At 40.7% G+C, this 17,876-nt stretch overlaps 1 protein-coding gene across 1 annotated transcript; it reads right to left on the bottom strand.

The window, feature by feature from the left end:
• Positions 1–789: 789 nt before the first annotated feature.
• Positions 790–16,228, bottom strand: NIPA1 (NIPA magnesium transporter 1). Its single transcript, XM_058853981.1, has 5 exons — positions 15,990–16,228; positions 12,730–12,777; positions 8,683–8,773; positions 7,293–7,453; positions 790–6,054 (listed from the first exon to the last, which is right to left on the bottom strand). Exons 1-5 carry the CDS (start codon positions 16,147–16,149, stop codon positions 5,543–5,545), a joined length of 972 nt encoding a protein of 323 aa, XP_058709964.1. The 5' UTR covers positions 16,150–16,228; the 3' UTR covers positions 790–5,542.
• Between the last annotated feature and the right edge of the window lie 1,648 nt (positions 16,229–17,876).

Raw genomic sequence — 17,876 nt, 5'->3', positions numbered from 1 at the left:
ATCACTTCTGCTGCATACATTTAATATTATTGATGAGCTAGTGTCCTTGTTTAAAGATAACTTTGAGTTTTGACTGGCAGTAATATCAATGCATCCCCTAAAACACAAATGCACAGAATGAAGCAGTTTTTAATCATAAATCCCACCACTAAAAAAAACCCCAGCCAACCAAAATCTAACACATACACACACACACAGACTCTTAAGTTATGTATTTGCCAGCACCTGATATGAGGGGCTAGGAATTTCAGATGAAGGATGAGATGGGCAGTCACTGTAATTTTCCAAGCAATTCTTTCTACAGAGAGCTGTTATGACAGACAGTAAATTAGACTGGTGACACGGACTCCTTTACAGCTGTTGCCACGAGATGCACACCCAACTGTGGAGCAGTAAATCTTGAAATAGAAGCTCTAGCAAGTAAGCAATGTACAGCGATGCAGGAACAGAGCTCATGTTAACCCTGAATACACAGTTTGAAGTGACTCAAGCCCCAGCAAACATTTCTGCTAGAGAAGTCTTCATTCTACCTGTAATCAAACTTCAGTCCAATGAAGACATTAAGCCTGGTGGTAGATACTGGTAAAGGGCAACTGAGCCCTTTGTAGGCCAAATGATCTGTACCCATGCAAGAACCTGTTATTCTGATTAAAAACAAAGCTGCTATTTTATTAAAGGGTAATAGAAATAGTTTAGGCTTATGAATTTGAATTAGCCTGTAAAGCGGTGTGTGGGAAACTTGATTTCTCCCTGACCCCATCTGCTAAAAACGAGTCACAAAACAAGCACTGAGCTAGAAATAAATCATTTATTTCAAAACAATACAGGTTAATAAATAGATTAGTTATCAGAAAACTTAATAAATAGCCTTTTATAATTTACACAAGGCAAATACAACATGCCTATAACTATTTTTTAAAAAGCAAAGAGAGTAAGCTTGACTTGTAAGCCATTAACAAATCTATATATACATTATTTGGAAGCTAATAAAATAAACCGTTTTTGTGTAATCTGTAGTAACTATATTGCAAAAGCATTGAAGCAACCAAACCTAACATTGTTGCCAACTACCTTTTCCCTATATCCCATTAGAACTACTTTTTACATTCAAGAAACAAAAAAGGGAAATTAATAAAAAGGAAGAGAAAGTTCCACAGTTTAAAAAAAAAAAAAGACTTAAAAATACCCCTTTTGTGTAATATTTTCTAATATTTTCCACTTTACAGAGCAACTATCTGGGGAGGGATGTAGACATGGAAGGACCAAACACAACCACAAACAATAAAGAAACTTATTTGCAACTTTTAAAAAGAAATTTCTTAATCCTTAACATTTCAGCATTGCTGCCTGATATACTTGGGCACTAGTAATGATAACTGTTGACAGCATTGGTGCTTAACACAGTACACATTAAAATTCTGCATTCTCTAAGCCCACAGATAGCACCAAAGAATTATTACAAAGATAACAGGTAAGAGATAAACATTTGATAATGCTTGATTTAACAGTAAAACTTCAGCAGTTACACCATTTCATGACAACTGGGGAATATCTGTAGAATCCTTGATGTCTTGGATTTATGAAACAAGAATGCGGGGGGGGGGGGTACAATGTGCAAACAAATTCCCATTTAAAGGATCCCCTAGCCCTAGTTATTAACCCCAAATTTCTTCAAATACAAACCCTGTATTTTTTTTTCTAAATCAAATGAAAGCTAAACCTCACTTTCTAGTGTTTCAACAATTTAATCCAGTGTTTCGATTTTGCAGTGCTAGTTGCTTCACAAAAATACATATGTTCCAATATAAATCAGTATTATTAATAGGAAGCCTCACTTGTCGAACTGTGATATGACATGTTCTTATTAATGTTAGTTGCAGCTCACTAATAAGTAGGCTCTATTTACACATACAGAGTCCTGGAAAGTCAATACAGCAGATAACTTGTTTAGATATTTTTCTTTTTTACAGAAGTATTTAAGGTGTAACAAATGTGATTTTTCGGTTGTATCAAAAAGGTTTCTATTCTCCTACTGAACATTTGAGGGAATTTTGTGTTTGACACCTAATAGAGATTGTGACTGACAAATGCAAATCCTCCATACACTGAAGGGATAATGATCAAAGAGCTATCCTCAAGTGAGTACCATGTAAATATGTTTGACAAGTGTAACAGAAGTCAGACATAGGAGTGAAGCGCCTTTCATATGGATTTGAATGTCATTCAAATGCATTCCACCACTGTAATGAGTCCGCTTTTTGTATGTGTAGCCTCTCCCACTTCTACTTTGCAATCAGAACTGAAGTCATCTGGCTTGCAGCTATCAATGCATATAACACAATGAGAATGTGGAAAGGGCCGACCCATGAGGGGTGCCAGAGCTCAGGAGACAACTGTGCACATTTGCTCCCTGAGATGATGGAACTCAGATATCTGTCTTATTCAAAGTGCTTACTTGTCAAAGGCGTGGAAAAAAAGGGGGAACAGCTAAAATTCAACAGTGCCTCCTCTCAAATCAGAAAAGCAATGTGACTAAAAAAGGTAGGACACCTAGAAAAGGAGGGCGTGGGATGGAGGGGGAAAAAATCATATCAACAGTGACAACAGAAAATGCTAATACATTTCTAAACTTAGAACTGAACCAGATCCAGGTACAGCAGAACTTGAAAGAACACTGCTACACACTGAACAAAGTAGCAAAAATAAAGCTTTCAGTTACTTAGCATTCAAGAAGTAAAAGGCTGCAGATACAAATTATGTGCAAGGCCACGAGAATTTCTTTCACCTTATGTGCTGGCTTTTGATATATTTTAAACATCAAGGTTAATTAGACATTTCTAGAAAGCTCATCACAGATGAGGAGCAGCCAGGGAGAAGAGAACTATGCTGACATTTATCAGTGGTTACAATGGCCAGAGGACCACAGAACATGGTTGCTACTTTATTCTTCCTCTGCATAGTGAGCACTTACCAAGTAAACTTTGTGTGGTGCAGAAAATGTCAAGGTTTAGACAGGGCAATCAAGTTATTTTGAACCTAATATTTACTAATAATTTGCATATGCATCTAATGTACTAGGACAGGCACTTTATAAATAATTGAGAATTAATTTTAAAACCAACCAAGACAGACAAATATGGCCAAAGGAGGAATGAGACCACAATGATTTCCATTCTAACCTGAAGATTTTCATAGAAGTCGTCAGAGATTAAAGGCCAGTACAAAACCAACATACAACTCATGAACACTGAAGCTGAATTTTGAAAAGATGACTGCTTCAGAAACTGCATAACATTGTTTTAAAAAGTAGGTTAGTATAAGTCTTGTAACCTATGTGCAATTCCAGGTTCAGTCAAAAGAAAGGGAATTAATATGACAAAATATAAGTGTTTTCTGAGAACCAAGATACCATCTTCCAATCAGTAATGGACAGAGGCTAGTTTAACCAGATTTCATAGCCTAATTACCCTCATCTACAATTCTCAAACTTTCTAAAAACCTTGCACAGTATTTGAAAATCCATGAAGATGGTATTTTCTCTGCTAGTGCTACTCTATTTCATTAAGATACCCAGTTACTGTGTGCTGGCCTATAAGTGCACATTTCTGCCAACTCAGAGCCATTCCCCTGCAATATGGAGTTTTAAAACAAGCTTGCAAATAATAGGGCTTTTACTCCCTCAGAACAGTCCCTTCAGAACACTAAATCTTTTTGATTCACTTTTGCAATTATTGCTGCCATTAGTAGGGCTTACAGCATTCATTTTAAATGAAAATGGAAGTTGAGTTTTAAGGAAACCTCAATTCAGGTCAACAAAAAACATCACAAGAGCAGACAATATTACTCCCCGCTAATCAATGTCCATGTTCCTGTCAGGCAGCTACAAAGCTACATTAATGATTCCTTGATAAAGTGTTGTGAATTTTCTCAAATACTGTCTTGTAATTACACTGGGATTTTCTGTTTTCTCAGGAGATGTTCTGATCTAGAGATGTTGAGTTCCACCATACTCTTCCACTTTTGTACTTACATGGAAACAAACATTCATTGCTTTTTAAGCTTTCAACTTTTTGACTCATGATGGTTTTGCCACCAAATATAAGTAGAACATGAAATTAACTATTTAGTTCTTTAACATACCAATGTTCTCTAAATGGTTTAAATGGAGCTGTTTGGACTTACCCTGTTGTAGCTTAAGCCGTCTGTACTACTTGTGAAAATATTACAACTGAACTGATCACACAAGTCTATGAATTACTGACCTGAATGTCCCTATCAGTTGCCTAAAACTCAGCTCTCTGAATGCTTTAGTTTTTTCAGTTTTTCACATGTTGCAAGAATATCAGATCATCTTTTTTGAGTTATGAAAATCTCATGCTCTTCTCTCTCTTTAGTTTCTTTTTTTTGTGGTCCCTATTTATCAGCTGTTTCACAAAATGGTCTCCTGCATTTAGTCATTAAACTAAAAGTATGCTGGACTGATTTCAACACTCCTCTTCCCATTAGGACTGTGAGTTTTTCAGAAGCTGTCAAGGCATCCAGGGGTTTCAGTTCAGGATTGTAAATTCTTCAAAAAACATATGGTCCTTCTAGATGCTTTATGTGTTTAGAATTTTAATATAGTCCAATATTGTAGACAGTGAAATTGAATTATTAAACCAGTATAGGCCATCTGAAACAAATACATTCACAATTATGCAGTATTTTTTGATTGCAAAGGCACTGAAACAGTTCTGAGCTGCTTACAGATAAGCCACCATGTAAGCAATGAATCTGTGCATCATTTCCACATCCTTCACAGTCTTTCTACTTGCTCCTAATTAAAAACTCTCAGATGAATGCAGTATGTCTTAATGAATGTAAGTTACAAAGAAATGCATACCTGGACACTACCATGAGCTGATAAGTAATTAGTGAAAGATATGTAAGGGTCCACTGCTCTGTATAAAGAACTCAATTTAAAACTCCCCTATGTCTTCACCGCATGGCAGACAAAGTTGCCAAGACTGTCACTAAAAAGAACAAATCTGCAGTCCATGATCCAACCAACATTTGTCTGAGAATTCACAGCCTTGATGGTGAAGACATTGCTATACTGAGATTCACAAATAGTTCCACTTACTTTTCCCCCCTTATTTTAAGGTATACATCACTTATGATGAAAGGTATCAGATTGAGTGCATTAGAAACTGATGTCCTCTGCCCACAGAAATGGTACCTCAGAAGACACAATACAAGTTTTCACACAGGTCTGTCAGAATATTCACAGAGCTTTTCTGATGGACTTTCTTTTACAGTGAGGAAATACATTGGTCTCTATGCTGACTCAATCAGTAGTTCCAATTAAGGTCATTTATTGTGTTGACTGGGTTACATGGACAGCTGTTCCTTTGAAACTGGATGGAGGCGTTCAATTCATTTGACATAGGCCACCAAATTGTCAGAGGGTAGTTACCAGCCTGAATCCTATTTGAAACAGTGACCTAGAAATGAACAGCTCTGCATCCTTCCCTGAGCCATCCAGTTTCCCCGCAAAATTATTTTAATCTGTCTTCATGTTAGGCTTGTTTAAATCTCCAATATTAAAGTTGAATTCCTTGAAGACTTGTATAAGAACAATTCCAATAGATACTGTGGTGAATCCACAAGCCATGCCCAAAAAATCTACGACTCCTACATTACTCCATTCCCTGAAAAGGATGGCTGAAGCCAGCAGGACTAGGGTGGTAAACACAACGTAGTAGATGGCACCAAACACAGAGGAGTCAAAACACTCCAGTGCCTTATTGATGTATCTGAACTGAATGATAATGCTACATCCTAATACTGCCAGAAGCACCAGACAGAGGTACAGAGCCCTTTGACTTGATGGGTTATTGTGAAAGATATCTTGAGCAGCCAGCCCTATGCCTTTTGTACTGGGAACAGTAAAACTGCCCAACAGAGAGCAAATACTGATGTAAACCATAATATTAGTAGGTCCATGAGCTGGAGCTATCCAGAAGATAAGCAGGAGAAGCATTAGCAGCACTATGCAGAGATAACCCACGAAAACTGGAAAACAAAAAGAAAACAAGAAAATATCAAGATGAGAACTCTTGGTCTTTTAAAGATTTTAGCAGACACATCATGTCCTAGCAGTGAATTTCAGGTATACATGACAATTAAGATTTGCTATTGAAGATAGATCCAAATCACTGAGCATCCAGAAATACTGGCACCTATGACTGATGATGTTGTCATGTTCTTTGGGAAAAACAAATAACCATGTAGAAAATTACACACTCTGGCATATTTGAAATGGATTTCAGATGGCTTTTTAAAATCTTACTCTCTTTTCCATTCTCCTTAAAGCCTCCTATGACAGACAGAAGGATAACACCTCATTCATAAACAGTTCATTAAGGCACAGTGTGTGGATTCAGCAAAGCGCTTAAACATAAAGATCCCACTAAGATGAGCACATGAGTAGGGACAGTTAGAACAAACATGAGGCCATGTTATTTACATTATACCATCAGTACATGTGTTTTAGTTTTAAAGAAATATATAGCCAATGCACTTTGTTCAGATTTAAATGGTAAATTGAGACCAAGGTACTTGATTTCTTTTCTTTGTTTGCAGATTTTCTGAATAGCTGATGTTATTAAATTTGAGTTTCTCTTGCTTAAAACAAATACAAGAAAAACAATAGTTGGCAGTTTAGCTCTTAAGCAAGAAAAATAAAAATGGGCCTGGAACATATCCGTACTAGTATGTGTCCTCCAGCAGCTGGTGAGAAAGAACAGGCATTTCAGCATATGTCTCAATAGCCTATTTCTACATACCTTTATTGTGCAAAGAAATCTGGGAATATAACTGGTATTTAGTTTAAACTTTTAATTAAAAAAACATGGAGAAATAAAGGAGAGAAGAAAGACAATATTTTTTTGTTTTGTATAAAACAAATTGAGATCCTAGATTTATACTTTTCATCTCTAACTAGCAAGATACAGTTTTTCACAATGTCAAAAAAGTTCAACAGGCCATTGTTCTGAGCTTGCTGTGCAGGATAAGGTTTTCAAAAGTATCTACATTTTCCTTTCTGCGCACATCCCAGTAAATATGACAAGTTCTAAGAAGAGTACGGCATAGTTTTCTTACACAAAACCTGTGCTGGTTTGCCTCTGTCACATCATGATTTCTTCACAAGTCAATTTCCCTACCTGGTAGAAGTGGTAAGCCTGTTCCTCAAGAATTCTCCTGCTCAACCTCAGAAAATCATTATGAATTAATAAAAAAAAACAAACTACCTGGATTTGTAAGCTTCTCTTCAAGCTCAGCCTGAGTCGTTACACTTTCGGACTTTGGGGAATGGATAATGAGAACAACAGACCCAGCACAGCTTAGCAAACATCCCAGCTTGCCAAGAATGTTCAGTTTCTCTTTCAGTAGGTAAGAAGCTAAGATGGACCTTTGAAGAGAGGAAGAAAAATAGAAGGTTGACTACATCCTTAATAACAGTCCTGTGCCATATGAATTTCCCTTTTAAAGGAATACTATCAAATGTTGATGAATTCTCAAAATGTATTTCTGAGTTATCTGAGGAATCAGGATCTTCATCCATTTGCAGTTTTACTCAGTCCTTGACATCTCAGGAAAAAACCCCAAAACAACATAACAAAACAAACACAAACTCCAACAAAACTCCTAGCCACAACACCCCAAAAACCAAAACCACATCACCCCCTCAAAACACCCCACAAACCAGACATCTGTCCCCTGAGGCAGACATCTACCCATTACCAATTTGGTGAGCTGTCACAAAGCCCCATTTCATAGGTAAAGCAATCATGAGGTAAAAGTGACTTTTGGTTACAAAGATCCCAGGGCTCAGCTCAGACATATAGCAGAACAAACTAAGGAAAAATACGTGGCCTAAGTTAAAATAACAGGTGGTACTTAGAGCACCATCAGTGTGTTTCATAGTAATAGAACTAAAGACAGACATGAAGCAATGCCATCTACACTCTGAAGCAGCTGACCAGTGCAGTAACAATTCAGCAGACAACAGAAAAATCTCAAGGCAATGCCCAGCTGTGTTTTCAAAGTGTTGTACTTTTTCACAGCAGTAGTTCCACAACTGTATTTCATCTAGTCACAAAACATTAGGTACATATTAAACTCCTTAAACTCACTGCCTTTTTGTGTGCCTCCTACAAATCTAACTTCTAAGAAGCTGGGAGCACAGTTATGCAGGGAACTCCCTTGAGTTTTCCTCCTTGGAAAGAGGCCAGACCCAATGAAATGAAATCAGCATCAATAAACACATGTGGGCTATGGATAATGGGGTAAAGACAGACTGAAACAAAGGGAAAGATCTACATAGTAAGGGAACTGTGAACAAGAGAATAGGCAGAAAAGTCCAGAACAACCACAGAGAAGGGGCAAAAAACAATGTTTATCTGTTCCAAACCATAGTGAGAGCTAAAAGCAGAAGATACTCAGGAAAACCCTTCTTCACCACTGCCTTCCCCCAGCCCAGCTTTCCTGGGGAAAACAGGAATAGGTGACATTATAGCCCATCATGAACAGCTATTAGCCTGACATTCCTCAGTGGACCTCCAGTGAGCACTGAGTTCATCTGACATTTTATTAAGTAGTAATGACATGCAGATAAGAACAAGAAAAGCAAACTCTTACCCAAATGGAACGCCAAGAGCTCCCAAGGGCGTCACTAGCACAGTTGGGACTGCAGTGTAGGCCAAGAAATTCCCTATTTGACCCAGTGCCACTGTTGAGAGAACCAGAAATAAGCCTTTAAACCCCTTTGTAAAAATAAGTAATCAAAACTTTCCCAATACTGTTTGGGAAAGACTGACCTAACTGGAAAACAGATGTTACAATTTGCTTAGTTCTGTTAATTTTGCATGTAAACAAAATGGCTGGAATTTTTCTATAGTTTTGTATTTCTTAATACAAATTGTTCATACTCTTGTCACACATGAGTATCCAAGTGGGCACAATAAATAATCTCATTTGTAACTTAGTTAACTATAAATAAGACTATGAATTAGAAACACTCATGGATCATAATCTCAATGTTACACAAATATTTGTATGAGGAGGGGTAGAAGTATTTATAATTCATGGTTTCATCTTTAGAACATGCATTTATGTAAAACAAATGTACTTGATTATAGTTCCTAACAGCAGTGTTATTTTTTGGACGGGAAATAAAGACAGTGCTGAGGAATCTTCTACTGAAACACTAAGCACATGCATAAAGGCCCTTCAATACACTACATCAACTTTTCATAACACTATGTAATATCCAAAGTCATTCCTGACAAGTGTAAAAAGAACATGCCTGACAAGCCACAGTAACAGCCTCAACCTTATTTTGTTTTTTCTTTATTATTATATTATTCTATATCATTATTTTATTTTATTTCTTTCCTCCAGGAAAAGCAAATTCCAAGATATACCACAGTATTGCACATCACAACTGTGATAACAGTTCACGTGTTCAAGTTTTCAGTTAGAAAATAAAAGCTGGATGGTTTTGCAAGTGCTGGCAAGTTTTTAATAGGTCAGCATACTTGCATAGTTACAAGGTCTGTGGTAACTGGCAAGTAGCTTGAGATTGAGCACAAATTACATAGAGCTCAAATTTCCAGCTGCTGTTAAAAGCTATTATCAGCATTTAAAAACATTTCAAGAATCCAAGATGTCTTTATGCTCAGGCTGGCACCACCCTCAACTATCAAATATCGTTATTATCATCCAATTTTTTTACATCTCCAAAGCACTCTGCAAACATTAATTAATTTACCAATTTAGCTCACATTATTAGTAGAGCTGAAGACCTGTGTAACCTACAGGAAATATGAAGGAGACAAACAAACTTGCAAAACTGAAGAGTGTGGCAAAATTATACTAATTAAATTCACTGAGGCTTTCTCTATGTGCAGGAGTGAGGCAGAGAAATGGATGAACAGCATTTCTAAGGCACAAGAGACAATGGTGGTCTCTCTGTCCTCGGAAATAGAGTAACTCGGTTATCAGCCTCAGGCTGTTTGGAGATCTATGTGGCAATTCTGGCATTATCTTCAAGGCATCTGAAGGCACTGGGGCAGATCTTGGATGGAGAATGGTGCACAGCTGGCACTCTGCATTTCTGCAGATTACATCCATTTCCAAATGACATGGACAAAAGATTGCTATTTTTTGGAGGTCAGGTGTCTTAACTTCCTGTTGGAAGAACTCTCAACAGATGGCACCAACATCAATTCATAAAGTAGATCTCTGAAGCTTCAGTCAAATGGAACATATTGTAAGGCAACTGAACTTACAGGAGGTTTTCCATGTCACCACGGAGTAGTGGTAACAGTCCCTTACCACCACAAATGACAGACCAGGATAGTTAACACCAATTAAAAAAAGAATCTCAGTAATTGTTACCATCTACCTGATGTTGAGGACCTTTGCTGCCAACCTATCCAGTCCTCTCTGAACAGAAATTCCTCATCACATACATCAGTGCCGTAAGTCAAGACATTGACTTCAGTTCTTGAAGGCACACCAAGCTTTTAATATGATAAACAACTACCAGTACCCTCAAAGTTACTGCAACACAAAACTTGATGCACTCTGGCATGTCTCCATTAGCAAGGAGACCAGGACTAGACCTGTACAACAAAAGATATATATTCTAGGCATGCCAGGGGGTTTATTTCAGCCTTCAGTTTATTTCAGGGGGTTAATTTCAGCCTGCTCCCACTAACTCAAAGGCATTTTGCAGCTCACATGCATTAAGTATGTTCCTAGAATTCATCTTCCAACCTAGTTTCATTCTACAGACCAGGTCAGGAGCTCCAACTCTGCTATGAAATGTGAAATACAGCCCAATCTGTGGTGACAAACAGGAGATGCACTTCGCAAGTGTACTCCCCATCTGTAATACAACACTAATGCAGATGTTTTCACTGTAAGAACCAGCCACATCTATGCTGCTATCAAAACCTGTGCTGAAACTAATTAATTAGCCAATTAATTAGTTTAATGCTCATTGAAATACCTGTACACATGCTGCAATCAGTCTTTTGACTAGAGTAAGGAAAAGTCCCTTAGCAGAATCTGCAGCCCTTCCTTTGAAGTCTTCAGTAATCCAGTGGATCCCAGGGCCCCAAACGGTTGGGCAGCATTATGCTGAGTCAGCATGGCAACACAGAAACATTTATTCACCATCTGAACAAATACCACGAGAACAAGTTGATAGAGTTTATGTGGGTTTTCTTAGTCATCCAAACTCCAAATTCTCCGCTTGAGAAAATTATGTCAGCTGTTATCATTTCACCCAGATAACTGGGGTACTGCTAATTCCACAAGTAACACCTTTCCCCAAACAGCACCTTTCTCTGCATCACATAGGTGCCTACCTAGCCCTTGCTATTGCTGTTTGTGACTGTGCTGCCATTCTGAGTCTATAACATCCAAGCAATTCTTCTTGCTTGGTTCCTCAGTTTTGTTTTGAAATACCTGCTTCTAGCTACTGGAAAAAAAGCCAACTGATATCATTCCCTTCAGCAGTTTTGCCTTCATTCAATTCAGTCAGCTCTTTTAAGCATGAAATTGTTTTCTCTGATTCACCAAGATAAGCCCCGTAATAAAACCTCCCTTTTTTAACTTCGTCTGCTTAGAGATTACAGGAGCCTCAGGAGTGATAAACAGTGACTGATGCACAGATTTATTTCTACTTAGGCAGTAGTGATTCTGTCAGAGGAGGAAGTGGTCAAAGAACTACTTAAACTCAGGTTAAATTAGCTGAGGACTTTTCTTCTGAAGCTCTGCTTCTACACTTGCTGTGAATTTTGTCCTTCAATGGGATCTATCGGTTTTCATTCCTTTTGCATAGCTTTAAGACAACAAAACCAAAAATCAGAGACTTACCTTGCTGGCACAAAACCAGGGGCACAAGTGGACTCATATACTTCTCAGAAACAGCATCAGAACTTTCCAAATAATTCACAAAAGGCTGGATTAGAGTCTAAAAGTGGGGTATGATTCTAAACTTGTGGGTAGAACTAGGGCTGATGTGTAAGAAGAGAAAGCTAGTTGCTCCCCATGCTCCAGATTCACATCAGAAAATGAACTTGGTGTTAGCAGAGTTACAAAGATATTAAGGGTAAAATTACACTGATCTCATATCAGCACCACAGAAGGCTTTGCATTGATCTTGCAGATTAAAAGCAAAACTGAAACTGTATCTGTTGAACCAGAAACCAAAAGAGGTTTTCTTTTTCCTAATTGAGGCTGGTTAAATGCTTTCTGATCTAAAACATAACATGTGCTCAATGAGCCCTTTTGTGCAGAGCAACAATTTTTAATTTGGCTTTGACTTTTATGAAAAACTGAGCTGGCCAGTGCAATACAGAGACACAAACCATGCAGGAACCCAGAGTCAGAGCAGTGTGTGGCTGCCAAGGGCTGCAAGTACTAAATGGTTCAGAAATGTGGAAAGATGTCTGACTCATGTCCCAGCTCTTTTCCTTTGCAAACACCACTAGGCATGGTAGCCATGGTAAGAGTTTACTAAAAGTGGGATATTTCTAGGGATGGGAATTTCATGTCACGTGAATGGAATTTCATGGAGCGTGAGATTCAAGATGAAAACCAGATTTCCTGATGTCTCCTATCACCATCTAAGCAAAATCTTTAAAAAAAATTAAAACTTTTTAAGATACTTACTTGCAATAGTGCCCGACCACCATACTATATCAGTTAAGTACGAAGTACCTGGAAGTATAGGAAAATGTATTAGAAAAATGTGAAATAACAATACTGGAACTATGAAACAACAGTCTCAGTTAGTAAGGACCTTCATCTTAAATCTGTTCTTCAAGGTGACTGAATGTGAGATGAAAAAAAACCAAAAAACAATTTTGGGTTTGGCTTATGTTTCCAAGTAAGACTTTCTTAAGACAATGTGTTAGAAGTTCAGGTTTCCAGTTTGAAGTACCTATTTGACAGTAATGCACTGTTGTGTAGAAAAGCATCCAAAATGTCACCAAATGCTTCTGAGGGTGACATTTAAACATACAAATTAGAACCACTTCTCAGAAACCTATGGAAACAAGGCCTTGATTTGGCTCACTTAGTTTACTAATACAACCTCAGTGAAAATGTATTGGAAAAATTGTAGCTGAGAAATTGTTTTGGCACATAGGTTTGGCAGGATCATGATGTCGCCCGATCCTCCTGCATTTAAGCACTGGAAAGTGCTACAACTGAAGCCTCTGAATTTCTGACATAGTGGCTCATTTCAGAGAGGAGTAAAAGCTCTGTATCGTCCTTAGTGCTTCCCAAACTGGAGGATGATTATTTTCACTGTCAAATTATAAGCTCTTGCCTTGGGATGTGCACAGGTGGAGCCTGTGCACCACAGAAGTTCTGCTTCTGTAGAACATCAAGATTCATGACCACTTCCTAAACTAAAGCATAGCCTACTCTGAGCACAACTTTGGCATCAAGTTACGCTCCTATGTTTTGCTCTTCTTTCTAGCAATACAGGTCTGCATTAATTTGGGAAGATGCCCTCTCAAAAGCTGCTGGAGTAGTAGGCAATATTGTACCTACTCTGAAATCCCAAACGGAAAAAAACCCACAGTCATCACTAACTCTGGAGACATATAAAGTATTAAGCACTTGGAAATCACACTATACAATTGAAGAGATGAAATATGACTAATGAAAATGGCCAGCTTTAGAGTGGGCGTAGTAATTTTTTAGACTTTTGTTACTGCATATAAAATAAAAACACGGTTGGTGGCAGAAATTATAGAAAATATTGACTCAAATAAGGTAACTTTGCAAAATATTTGTCACCCACTGCTGTTTCTAACTAGACAAGGATTGCTAATTACATCAATACTATATTATTGATTCAAGAGAGAAGACAGAAGAGACTTGAAGTGCCTCCTTGTTAATTATACAACACCTGCTGAAGACAATGGAAAAAAGACATCATTTGACACTGGCCATCTCAGACTCACAGCTCCAACTCCTAGATTCAAGGCAGAAGTCTACTGCTTCAGAACATGAAATAGAGAGAAACCTGGGGTATTTTCCTGGATACCTCCTCAATGAGCATGCCAACAGAAAGCACAACAAAATGCTCAGCAAGATGCACAAACACCAGTAATATCTTCAAAACAGGAAGTTTTACAGCTGCTAGCACTGAGAAAGCAGGCACACGCCCATCACACCACTGAAAGATTTTCAGGAGCAAGCACACTCAAAATGGAAACTTCCTCTAGCTGCCTTGGGATGCAAAATTATTTTTCTCTTGTGTTTTCTCATTGTTTCCCTTTAAAAAAAAAAAAAAAAGGTTTGTATTTATGATGCAAATGCAATCTCTCTGTGGACAATCAAAATGGGTTACAGCCATCTTGGAGGGAAAGGGAGACTATGCTTGCAAAACAAAAGTTTGTCTGATGTCCTTAAATATAAGGTCATTGCAGAAAAAGCAAAAAAAAAACCTTTTTAGATCAGGCTGCCAGGTTGTAGTAACATAGTTCCAAGCTTGCTTTGCTCCACTGCATTCACCCTGAACATGCTAGATGCAGCAGGAAATGGAAATGTAAGTACAAATATATATATATATATAAAATTTATTTGTATATTATTTGTATGTATACATATATGTTAGTATTTACATATGTGCAATGTATACAGAGAAAACACCCTGTCCTGGTACTAAAAAGGTTTTTTCGTAAAAAAGAGTTCCTAGAACTTATGGACACATGCTCATACACAGACACCATCACCTACAAAAATAAATGGCTATTGACTACAGTAATACAATTCAAAGGCACCATGCAACCTGTGTTTACGGTCCTCCCCTTACATAAAAGCATTGTACTATAAACAAATAAATAATTTTTTTAAATTGCATTTTCCTATATTCAAAGCATGAATAAATATGCTTTGAATAAAAAAGCATTTGCAACTAGTAAATGATGTTCAGCCGCATGCTTTGGGGAGCTCCAAATTCAAAACAAAATACAGATCTTCACACTTGTGAATTTACAGCTTTGTTTTGGTTAAACTGTCTAGACAGCACAGTCAGTTCCCGAATATGTTCACCTCAGGAAATAATAATGAGGCATGGGATTTCACTATGAAAAACATAAGCAATAAATTATTTCATGTTACTGATCTGTCTCTTCTCAAAAAGCAGAAACCGCCATGTGACTGATACAACTTGTGTGTGTCTGTGGAAGAGCTGGAATAAACAAACGACAAGATGTGCTGGTACTGTTCATGGCAAGAAACTATCTAAGCCACGGAAACTGGTGGTAAAGTCCCACAAGTACATGAAAAAGAAGAACCTGTGTATGGGCAGGAGCGCATACAACACGCAAGTCCCAGCGCTGTATTACAGCGTGACAGACCAGCGCGCTGACCATGCATCAGGAAGCTGTTGCTGATGCGCAGTTAGCAACCCCTCGCTGCTCTCCTCCGCTAATACATCCTGACTGACCCCCACCTGCCGCCTCTCCGCTCCTTTATCCCTTCCCCTGCGCCTCCATCCAGTCATGGACCTCCGATGTCAAACACGCTTAAGGTGTTACTGAACTGAAGCCGGCTCCCCCGGTCCAGACGCCGGGAAGGTGCCCCGCGCACCAGGCGACACGGCCACCCCCCCGACACAGGCTCGGACACAGCCGAGGGTACCCGTCCTCCTCGCCGCCGGGTCCCTGGGCGGCTCCCCCGCCTCCCGCCCTCCGCTCGGGGCCGGCGGCCGCCGCAGCGCGGGCAGGGCTGCGGGGCGAGGGAGGGAGCGGCCCCGCGGCTGGCCGGGCCGCCCCGGCCGGGGGCCGCCGTCCCGCAGGGGGCCGGGGCCGCGGCCCCGCACACCCGGGAGGTTACCGGGGGGTCGCGGGGTGCGGAGGGAGCCCCCGGGAGGGGCGCTCCCACCCGCCGCCACCGCAGCGCCGGGCCCCTACCTCTCCCGCGGGCCCGCACGATCCCCTTCTTCTGCAGGACGAAGGTGGAGCCGTTCACCAGGCTGGAGACCACGGCCACGCTCAAGCCCAGCGACACGGCGGCGGGGCCGGGGCTCTGCGCTGCCCCCTCGCCCGCTGCCGCACCGACCGCCATCCGCATGGCCCCGCCGAGAGCTGCAGGCGCGGCGGCTGCCCGGGCCCAGCGCTGCCGGCAGCGGCTCTGCGCCGGGACCCGCCCTGCGCCGCGCTGCGCCGCGCCGGGGGCGGCTCCGGGCGGCACCGGCAGCAGCCGCGGCTCCTGGCGCCCGTCCCGCCCGGGGACGGCAGCAGCGCGACGCCACAGCACGGGCAGCTCTGCCCCGACGGCCGGTCTGGCATCACGGCTCTGTGCCGCGCTCCTCCGCGCTGGCACCCCGGCGGGAGAGGCGACCCCGCTACCGCCGCTGTCGGGGGTCCCCGGCGTGGGGAGATACCGGGCAGAAGCGCGGAGCTGCGAGCGTCCAAGGGCAGGGGGTGCAGAGATCAGAAGGATTTGGAGAAACGTGCACAGGGATGTGGAGGGAGAGAGGGTGACAGCGGGGCAAAAAGATGCGGAAAGACAGAGAGGTGCGAGAAGACGTGCAGAGGGATGTTATGCAGGGCAGACGAGTCCCGCCGGGCCAGTGTTTCTGCTGCGGGAACAGCGCTCTCGTTTTCCCGTGGGGTTTCTAAAATTCACGTCGGCTCCCCGGTCCGCCCGAAAGCGTGAGATGCTGCTAGGGCAGGGTCAGGCGGGGGTCAAGGCTGCCATTAGAGGCCACCACCGTGACCTGGAGCTGCGGCTCCATCCACCCTGCCAGGTCAATGTGAGGGGCAGAGTTGGACAGTCAGCCAGGCACCTGTGGGCCTACACACTGGGAAAGCTTGGCCTCTACCAGGAGTCATGCACATTGCCTGAAAACTGGGGGGTCCATAATCACTCCTGCAGTAAATCCAAGAATCCACTTTTATTTCCGTGAAAAAAGTTCACTGTCTTCTAATGGCACAGAGCAAGGTCAGATGCTCACATTTATGAACCTCCTCTCTCAGCTATCATTCAGCATCTCCAGGTTCTGGGAGGGCAGAACATAAGCCATTGTGCCATTGCAGAGAAGGGCTGGAGATCCCTCTGGTAGCAATACATCTGGGTCATCACAGGGCCACAGATCTCTCTTTGCGAGAACTCAGTCTCTCAAAGATGAAGTGCTGAGCTGAAAGTAATCTTCCTTGCTCAGCAGAAATATTTTGTATCAGGTACCTCACTGCAGTTCTTACCATTTCCAGATATATGTTGAAATAAATCAATCCATAATGGATTCCTGTGGCAACAGCCGTCTACGGAAATGAGTTATAGTATCTTGGCTTAATGTAAATGGAAGTGGACATTTTTGTAATTTTGAGCAATTGGGCATAGTTCTTAGCATATATTTTGGCATTCCCAGGAAATATGAGTTTAGAGAAGAAGCAAACTCCTGGAAATATTTCTCTTGTCTGTATATTTCTTGGTTTGCCTACACCACTTGAGGCAGCTGTCCTAGGAGGGCACAAGAACACTGTGATGACTTTTTAAGGTTTAATGGCAAGATATGTAATACTTACAGCAGTAGTGCCCGTATTTTCACCTAGGTTGCTTCATCAGGTCATTGTATCAATACTGAATGTGACAGAAGAGAGGATTCATCCTTGTGAGACTCACAAGACCTGCAAAATGAGTACACAAGAGGTGGAAGAACAGTTATCCATAGCAACCCTTGGAAACAAAGATAGAGGTGAAGACAAATACAGGCTAATTATAAATATCCATTTCTGATCTATATACAGCCTAGTAACATGTACAGAAACATTTATTGCAGGAAATAATTTATGCTT

Source organism: Poecile atricapillus, chromosome 1 (assembly GCF_030490865.1).
Source record: "Poecile atricapillus isolate bPoeAtr1 chromosome 1, bPoeAtr1.hap1, whole genome shotgun sequence".
Classification (NCBI taxonomy): domain Eukaryota; kingdom Metazoa; phylum Chordata; class Aves; order Passeriformes; family Paridae; genus Poecile; species Poecile atricapillus.
The sequence above is the reverse complement of the archived record's forward strand: the minus strand, read 5'-3'. Positions and strand labels throughout refer to the sequence as shown.

What these genes read in the sequence shown, in the direction of transcription:
- NIPA1 (XM_058853981.1), bottom strand. Translation starts at nt 16,149, where the DNA reads ATGCGGATGGCGGTCGGTGCGGCAGCGGGCGAGGGGGCAGCGCAGAGC. An exon ending in CGTGCGGGCCCGCGGGAGAG is followed by an intron (nt 12,778 to 15,989) that starts GTAGGGGCCCGG and finishes CTATACTTCCAG; the next exon opens with GTACTTCGTACTTAACTGAT. An exon ending in GTGGTCGGGCACTATTGCAA is followed by an intron (nt 8,774 to 12,729) that starts GTAAGTATCTTA and finishes TTCTCTCAACAG; the next exon opens with TGGCACTGGGTCAAATAGGG.